This window comes from Scyliorhinus canicula, unplaced genomic scaffold (genome assembly GCF_902713615.1).
Source record: "Scyliorhinus canicula unplaced genomic scaffold, sScyCan1.1, whole genome shotgun sequence".
Taxonomy (NCBI): domain Eukaryota; kingdom Metazoa; phylum Chordata; class Chondrichthyes; order Carcharhiniformes; family Scyliorhinidae; genus Scyliorhinus; species Scyliorhinus canicula.
In genome coordinates this window covers 3,078,804-3,088,337 of record NW_024055744.1, presented here as the reverse complement: position 1 = coordinate 3,088,337, position 9,534 = coordinate 3,078,804, and the positions used below count along the sequence as shown (strand labels likewise).

Here is a 9,534-nt window from a genome sequence, read left to right as displayed (position 1 = left end):
ACAGCCCAGTCCATCACACAAACCTGCTTCCCATTCATTGACTCTATCTACACCTCCCGTTGCCTGGGGAAAGCGGGAAGCATAATTAAAGATCCCTCCCACCCAGCTTACTCACTCTTCCAACTATTCCATCTGGCAGGAGTTACAAAAGTCTGAGAACACGCACGAACAGACTCAAAAACAGCTTCTTCCCCGCTGTTACCAGACTCATAAATTACCCTCTTATGGACTGACCTGATTAGTACTACATGCCTGTATGCTTCACTTGATGCCGGGACTTATGTATTTACATTGTGTACCTTGTGTTGCCCTATTATATATTTTCTTTTTTTTCTCTTTTTTTCATATACTTAATGATCTGTTGAGCTGCTCGTAGAAAAATACTTTTCTCTGTACCTCGGTACACGTGACAATAAACAAATCCAATCCACAGACTGACCGTGTGCTGTGTCATACCTGATATCTGCACAATCAGACGCCACTTCTCCTGGAACAACATGAAGAGTCTGCTGCTTTCCAGGTCGCTGCCTTTCCCCTCACTATTATCCTCAGATAGTTCACAAATTCCTTGTGTGTCTCCAACACACCTCTGGCCTCCATTTTAAATATTTACATTGGTCTTGCCAACAGCAATGGGTGAATATACAAACATAGGAGCAGAAGTAGGTCATTCAGCCCCTCAACTCTGCCCTGCCATTTAATAAGATCATGGCTGATCTGATAGTAACCTCAAATTTTCACTTCAAGAAGGCAGCCCCCATCACCTCAAGGACAATTTGGGGTGGCCAATGAATGCTGGTCTAGCCAGTAATGTGCACATCCCATGAACAAATGTAAAACCCCATTAAAACTGATTCCTCATATCCCCCTCCAGACGAACTACAAGAGATTGTCTTTAAGATCAGTTCCTTATTTATCACCTGTGCTTTTCTGAATGATGATTTGATTTATTATTGTCACATGTATTAGTGTACAGTGAAAAGTATTAATTCTTGCATGCTATACAGAATTAGTATTAACGGTATTGAATTTCTTCCTCTGTTCGGACGAAGGTTCCATGTCTCGAAACATTAACTCTGTTTCTCTCGTGGTAGATGCTGGCAGAGCACCTGAGTTTTTCCCACTTCCTTTGGTCTTGTTAACCTTCCTCACCTGTCCTAACCTTTCTGCCGGATAATTTATTGAAACCAGAGATAATTTATTGAAACCAGGGACTATCCCTGTTCTAATCATAGATTATCATAGAATTTACAGTGCAGAAGGAGGCCATTTGGCCCATCGAGTCTGCACCGGCTCTTGAAAAGAGCACCCTACCCAAGGTCAACACCTCCACCCTATCCCCATAACCCAGTATCCCCACCCAACACTAAGGGCAATTTTGGACACTAAGGGCAATTTATCATGGTCAATCCACCTAACCTGCACATCTTTGGACTGTGGGAGGAAACCGGAGCACCCGGAGGAAACCCATGCACACACGGGGAGAACGTGCAGACTCCGTACAGACAGTGACCCAAGCCGGAATCACACCTGGGACCCTGGAGCTGTGAAGCAATTGTGCTATCCACAATGCTACTGTGCTGCCCTAATGGTGACATGTGCTTTCTACCCAGTTAACTCTTTTACCTCAGCCCTTAAATTGCTTGTGAATTATTCCATCCTGCTGCCACATTTCAGTAACAAATGTTGAAATGAAAATCGCTTATTGTCACGAGTAGGCTTCAATGAAGTCACTTTGAAAAGCCCCTAGTTGCCACATTCCGGTGCCTGTCCGGGGAGGCTGGTACGGGAATCGAACCATGCTGCTGGCCTGCTTGGTCTGCTTTAAAAGCCAGCGATTTAGCCCAGTGAGCTAAACCACACCCTACCTGTTTGCTCCACACCCACAGGGTTTCATCTGTTTAAAGCCACAAACAGAAAGGTCCCGTTTTCTCCTGGTGTTTGAGACAAATCTGCTTTCAAAATAATGCAGAGTTTCAGCCAATGAGGGAGATCCGGGCTCAGCCCCGCCCCTCATTCACTGATTGGTTGGAGGACCAGCCACTCCCACTCGGTCCTCCAGCCCCACCCCCTTTTCCTATTGGGCCGGAGATGCTGTCAATCAGTCGGGAATTGTAATGCAGAGCATGCGCAGAGCGGCTACTTAGTTAGACACCATGTTGCCCTTTATGGAACATCCTATTGGGATTCAGATGTGAAGTGTGCAGATGTGATATGTTACATGTAGTGTCAGTAATTTGTGGAAACACATGGTGACCATGCACTGGAGAATAGGTCCCAGACATGTTCAGCTAAACAATGAGAGAACAACATTGAGAGATTAACGCAGAATGAGAGAGCAGAAGAGGCATGGTGGCACAGTGGTTAGCACCGTTGCCTCAATGAGCAGCACAGTGGTTAGCACTGCTGTCTCATGGCGCCGAGGACCCGGGTTCAATCCTGGCCCCTGTCCATGTGGAGTTTGCACATTCTCCCCCTTTTCTGCATGGGTCTCACCATCACAACCCAAAGATGTGCAGGGAAAGTGTATTGGCCACACTAAATTGCCCCTTAATTGGGAAAAAAGAATTGGGGACTCTAAATTTATTTTAAAAAATGAGATAGCATGTTAAGTTATCAAGACATTGACATATCTTGCACAGAGAATCTGACTAAAACAATCAGGACAGAATTAAACTCACTGGAATCTATCAGAGGGAGTGAAATTAAAGTGGAGAGAGATATCTAATCTCCACAAGGTCGATGCAGGTGAACAGGGAGCTGGAGAATCTTTGGAGTTTGTGCATGAACTTTTGTTTGAACCGGATGTGTTTCTGATGCCAAGAATTTAGAATTGTGAGAGATGGAGTGCAGGTGGGGAAAATAAAACTCAGTCAATAATGATCACATTTTACTGGAAAAGATTTTACATTTATTCTTGGTGGCAGCTGAAGGGTTTGTGTTGCTGATTCTGATCATTCCAGTAGCTTTAGAATATTATCTATGGAATGTAACCAAGACATTAGGAATATAAGCTTGTAGTTTAGCTGGGTGTTGGCAGTGTGCATGTGAAACTAACACAGTGCTTTTGGATGATGTCACCTAGTGACAGCGTGTAGATGGGAAATAGGAGGGGCCGAGGACAGATCCTTTTTTAAGATGGGTGATGTCGGTGGATTTAAAGGTGAGACGGGCAGTACCAGAAGAGAGAGACCTGTTGACATTATCAGTGAACACGGGGAAGTTGGGTGATCAGTAGTTCAGTGAGAATACGGTCAAAGCAGCAGAAGGTGGGTCTAATGGACAAGATGAGCACTGAGAGGGCACGAGAGAAGACGGCAGAGAAACTGGAGAAAGGAGTGAGTTCAGGGCTCAGAAACAAAAGTCTGCCCCCGGTGGGTTAGTGGGAGAGAGAGAGGCAGCTGATCGGATTGTCTCAATCTCAGTGACAAAGAATCTCCATCAGCTCCTCACACTTGTTGGAGGTGAGGATTTTGGAGATGGGACAGGGAGAACACTTCAAAAGGAACTAATTCATGTTTGGGATATGAAAAAGACTCGACACACTGCTTAACACACAGTTGGTTTATTTGGCTTTATGCAGATATAAACCCTATAACTGGACCCCAAAAAACATGGTTCAGTCTGGGATGTAATTAACAACAAAATCCCATCACTGTAGTTTCTTGTGACCTCGCTGGTGTCTCAGTAGATTGGATGACTGACTGAATCCCTTCCCACACTCTGAGCAGGTGAATGGCCGCTCCCCAGTGTGAGTGCGTTGGTGCAGAACAAGCTCAAATAATCGCCTGAATCCCGTTCCACAGTGAGAGCATCTGAATGGTCTCTCATCAGTGTGACCACGTTGATGGTGCATCAGAACCCCAGAACTTTTATAGCACTTCCCACAATCTGGGCATTTAAATGGTCTCTCCACAGTGTGAACTCGCTGGTGTGTCACCAGGCTGGGTGAATCTATAAATCCCTTGCCACACTCAGAGCAGATGAATGGCCTTTCATTGGCATGGAACCGCTGATGTGTTCTCAGTGAAGAAGACTGATTAAATCCTTTCCCACAGTCGGAGCAGGTGAACGGCCTCTCTCCAGTGTGGGTGCGCTGGTGTATAGTGAGTGCAGCTGATCTCTTGAACCCAGTCCCACAGTGAGAGCACCTGAATGGTCTCTCGTCAGTGTGAACACGCTGGTGGTATACCAGTTCCTGGAAATTTACATAGCCATTTCCGCAGTCTGGGCATTTAAAATGTCTCTCATCAGTGTGAACTCGCTGATGATGTGCCAGGAGGTTGGATGATTGAGTGAATCCCTTCCCACACACAGAGCAGGTGAACGGTCTCTCCCCACTGTGAACTCGCTGGTGTCTCAGCAGGTCAGATGACTGAGTGAATCCCTTCCCACATGTGGAGCAGGTAAATGGCTTCTCCCCAGTGTGAGTCCGTCGATGAGTTTCCAGTGTAGACGGGTAAATGAATCCCTTCCCACAGTCTCCACATCTCCATGGTTTCTCCTCACTGTGAACTGTGCTTTTTATTTCCATCTTCAAAATACGATGATATTCAGGTTCTGAAAAATTGAGCGACTGTCAGGACCTGATGTGATGTTTGGTTTCTGATTCCTGGCTGCAAATGCTCTCCTAATACCCTGAGAAATTAATTTAAAACAGAAAAAGGCGTGAGAGAAGAGAACCTGCCAGTGGTCTGGGCCGATGCAAGACAACTCGCCTCTATCGGGGAAGAGAGGTGGGAGCAGCATGGGGGAGTGGATTGTATATATCTAAACTCAGCCAGAACTTTGACAGAATCTCCCAAACCATCAACCTCCACCACCTGGAAAGACCAGGGTGGCAGGCGTATATGAACAGCATCATCTTCCAGTTACAATCCAAGTCACACCATCCTGACTTGTCTGACATCCAGTACCGGATGAACAGAAATTTCCTCCATTTAAATATGGAAAGATCTCAGTCCCCATCTTCAGTCCCCACGACAAACTCCACTCCCGACCCACTGACTCCCATCAACTCTCCATGAAAACAGTGCGAGGCTGACCCAGGCTGTTCATAACCATGGGAAAATACTTCACTCAAATAAAAACAAAATACAGTCATAGAATTTACAGTGCAGAAGGAGGCCATTCAGCCCATCGAGTCTGCACCAGCCCGTGGAAAGAGCACCCGGACACAAGGGCAATTTTGCACGGTCAATCCACCTAACCTGCACATCTTTGGACTGTGGGAGGAAACCTGAGCAGACACAGTGAGAAAGTCCAAACTTCAGACAGACAGTGACCCAAGCCGAGAATCGAACCGGGGACCCTGGAGCTGTGAAGCAACTGTGCTCACAACTGTGCTACCAGATTCATGCCTTTATCGGGGAAGAAAGAGAGGTGGGAGAAGCATGGTGGAGTGGATTGTATGTATCGAAAACTCAGCCAGAACTTTGACAGAATCTCCCAAACCGTCAATCTCCACCACCTCGAAAGACCAGGGTGGCAGGCGTATGTGAACAGCATCATATTCCATATATGAATAGAAAATGCTGAATAAGAATAGAAAATGCTGAATAAACTCAATAGGTTTGGCAGTATCTGTGCAGAAAGAAACAGAGTTAACGTTTCAGTGCATTTGACATCTTCAGAGCTGGCAGCTGAGTTTCAGACCACAATCTCTACCAACTCCTCAAATGAGTTTCCGTCTCATTCACATCACTGGACTTGATTCTGTCTCAGATTTGTGAAACTCTCATCGATTCCTTTATTAGCTCGAGACTTCACTATTCCTGCACACTCATGGCCAGCCTCCGACATTCAACCTGTGATAAGCTTGAGTTTATCCCAATCTCTGCTGCCTCTGTCCTCTACACTAATTTCCATTCACTCACTCATCACCCTGTCCTCATTGATCAACACAGGCTCCTGGTCAAACAGCAACTCAATTTATAATTCTCGCCTTTCTTTTCAAATCTGGGGCTGGTTTTGCACAGGTCTAAATAGCTGGCTTGTAAAGCAGACCAAGGCAGGTGGGTTCAATTCCAGTACCAGCCTCCCCGAACAGGCACCGGAATGTGGTGACTAGGGATTTTTCACAGTAACTTCACTTGAATCCTATTTGTGACAATAAGCGATTTTCATTTCACTTGTTCTTTCCATGACATTGCTCATCACCATTTCCCGTCACACAGATGTTTGAATATTTTTTTCCACAGGCAGACTGACATTTCGGTTCTGATGAATCGAGTGACTGTCACATTTTGATCTGATGTTTGGTTTGTGTTTGCTGTCTTCAAATTCTGCTCTTCCAACGTCCTGTAAACAGAAGTCATCACACTGTAAGTCCAAGATTAAACATTGAGAAGAGACAAACATTTCTCTTGGTTTGAGTTTTCTCTGTGTAAATCCAGCCATGCCAACCCCCTGTAAAAGGAGTTTGCAGAATCCATCCCTGTCAGTTCAGTAGTTAATGCACAACATTCTCTCCTCCTGCTGACAGGACGGGAGCATCGCGCATGCGCCCTGCGGCAAACGATTAAATTTGGTGGAAATGGTTTTGGGCCTTTCGGCAGCTGCTGCGAATGCGGGACCGATCAGTTCTTATTATGGTTTTGAGTCCTGCACTGGGTGTTTATGAAGCCTCAGCACCCACTCCGCCCCCTCCATTACCCGGCCACAATCGGCTGTTTCTGTCTAATCGCGGAATCCAAATGATCTCCTCCATGCGGCTGGCGATACCCACACAGCGCATGCGTATGTCAGAGCCCACACTGCGCATGCGGCTGTCGATATCTCCACTGGGCATGGAACAATCGAAGTTGCACTGCGCATGACCAATAGCGGTGGACAGGAAGAGTGGAGAATTGATTCACATTCGGCTCTGAGGCCGCACTCGGGATTTGTAAACCCCCCCCCTCCCGATAATGACCTCTCACCTGACACCTCACAATGCCCGGGCAATGATTGACGGCAGCACCGGACCATTGGAAGGAGACGGGGCAGGGCGACACAGGAGTTGGGAGCAGGAGGCGGCCATTCAGCCCCTCGAGCCTGCTGCAACATTCAATACCATCATGGCTGATCTGATTGGAATCTAATTCCACATTGCCGCTGACCACCTATAAAAAAATATCTACCTCTGGCTGAAAAATATTCAGTGACTGCATCCACCACCCAAGATTTCCAAAGACTTATGAACCTCAGAGAGAAAAATAATTCTCCTCATCTCAATCCTAACTGGGTGATCCCTTATTGTTAAATAGTGGCCCCTAGTTCTAGATTCTCTGACAAGAGGAAACATCCTCCACAGATCCAGTTTTGTCAAGACCCTTCAGAGTTTATATGATTCAATGAAGTCACTCTTCTAAACTGGAGATGATACAATCATAGCCTATCCAGCCTTTCCTCACAAGTGAACTCATCAATTCCAGTTATTAATCTTGTAAACATTCTCTGAATGACCTCCAACACACTTACACTTACTTTTCATTGTTCATTTCCCTGACGAGCTTTCTGGAGAATTAACACTCACTTGAATTATTTACGTACACGAATGTCTATAGAAACTCTGTCTTTATATTTCTAGCCAGCTTTCTCTGGTACTCTAATTTTTATCTCCTTATTAATATTTTTGTGTTTATATTCTATTCTTTACCACTTCCCTGGTGGTTGTAATTTTCTTTCCATTCCTTCCTGATTTATGGATATTTCTAGGATGTCATTGGATTCCTCCATACTTGATCAATTCATTTGCCAAAAACTTACTTTTCATTGTTCATTTCCCAGACGAGCTTTCTGGAGAATCAACACTCACTTGAATTATTTACTTACACAAATGTCTATAGAAACTCTGTCTTTATATTTCTAGCCAGCTTTCTCTGGTACTCTAATAATAATAATCGCTTATTGTCACAAGTAGGCTTCAATGAATTATTGTGAAAAGCCTGTAGTCGCCACATTCCGGCGCCTGTTCGGGGAGGCTGGTACGGAAATTGAACCCGCGCTGCTGGCCTTGTTCTGAATTACAAGCCAGCTGTTTAGCCCAATTATTCCCTCCTTATTAATATTTTTGTGTTTATATTCTATTCTTTATAATCTGCCCAATGTTCTGTCCTGAAATCTGCCTTTGTGCTCAATCTTCTTCCCCTCAAACTGCATGTCAAATTCAATCATATTATGATCACTGTTACCCGGGGATGCCTTCACCATGAGATTATCAATGAGTCCTTGTTGCACAATACCAAGTCTGGTATAACCTGCTCTCTGGTTGGCTCCAAAATGTGCTGATTGTAGAAACTATCACAAAAAACGTTCTGTGAACTCCTCACCTATCCTACCTTCAACCACCTGATTTTTCCAGTTTATAAGTAGACTAAAATCCCCCTTGATTATCGCTGTACCTTTTCTGACAATCTCCCATTATCTATTACTTTACACTCTGTCCTACTGTGTCATTACAATTAACAATAATAATAATAAATTAATAATAATAATTTTTATTGTCACAAGTAGGCTTAACTGCAATGAAGTTACTGTGAAAAGCCCCTAGTCGCCACATTCCGGTGCCTGCCTGTTCGGGTACGCTGAGGGTGAATTCAGAATGTCCAAATTACCTAATACTGAGTGCAGCTTTGAATTCCAGATTATCCATTGAATTTAAATTCTACCACCTGCATTAACAAATCCATCTGTGTGAGTGCAGGATAGAAATTGCCCCCATTCTCTCCTCCTGCTCCAGGATCAGTAAAGTGAGTTGAAGATAATTTCTCCTGAACAAATCCATTGCTGCATTTCCTTCCTGAAGCCACATTTGTTCACTGGGGCCCGGCACCGAGAGAAAGCGGCAGCTGCCGTTGTGTTGGGTATTGAGGCGGTGCCGCGAGTTTGTTATTGGGGGTGTTGAGGCCCCCACTGGGTGTGTGTGAAGCCTCCCCTCCCACCCACTGCCCCTAACGCTGCCTCCGTTTATCCGCCTCCCTCCCGCCTGAAGATGAGACAAACAAGCATCTGTCCTCGAACATGAGCCACACTGCGCATGCTCCACATCACAATGCCCTGGGAGTGATTGAAGGCAGCTCAGGTCCAATAGAAAGAAGGGGCGGGACTGGAGGACCGAGCGGAAGCGGCTGGTCCTCCAACCAATCGGAGTGAGTGAGGGTGGGTGGGACTTCGACTGAAGCATGCGCAGTGCAGGCAATGGCGATGGAGAGAAGCTTTAATATCGGATCTGCAAAGGGTAAGAGGAATATTGTGGAACGCGGGAGTGATGGATCTGGCTGGTGGGTGGAAAAGTTTTTAAAACATGTTGTGCAAGCCCATACCCGGAAAAATCACTTTCTATTTCTCCCGTTTTACGGAGCGGGGTCGCGAGGGTCCAATGATCGGTTCGGGGTAACGACCGCCATCTTTACTCGGGCCAATGAGCAGCAGAGCGCATGTGCGGCCGCCATGTTTGTTGGGGGCAACATTTTCAATGACTGGGAGAAGCTTATTCCACATTGCTCAGAATGGGGACAAGCGGGCCAGCAAACTGCATTACCCTTTGTCCTG

General features: G+C 45.7%; 1 protein-coding gene across 1 annotated transcript; it reads right to left on the bottom strand.

The window, feature by feature from the left end:
• Positions 1-3,549: 3,549 nt before the first annotated feature.
• LOC119960846 (zinc finger protein 2 homolog) lies at positions 3,550-6,638 on the bottom strand. Its single transcript, XM_038788435.1, has 2 exons — positions 6,211-6,638; positions 3,550-4,638 (listed from the first exon to the last, which is right to left on the bottom strand). Exon 2 carries the CDS (start codon positions 4,532-4,534, stop codon positions 3,653-3,655), a length of 882 nt encoding a protein of 293 aa, XP_038644363.1. The 5' UTR covers positions 4,535-4,638; positions 6,211-6,638; the 3' UTR covers positions 3,550-3,652.
• Between the last annotated feature and the right edge of the window lie 2,896 nt (positions 6,639-9,534).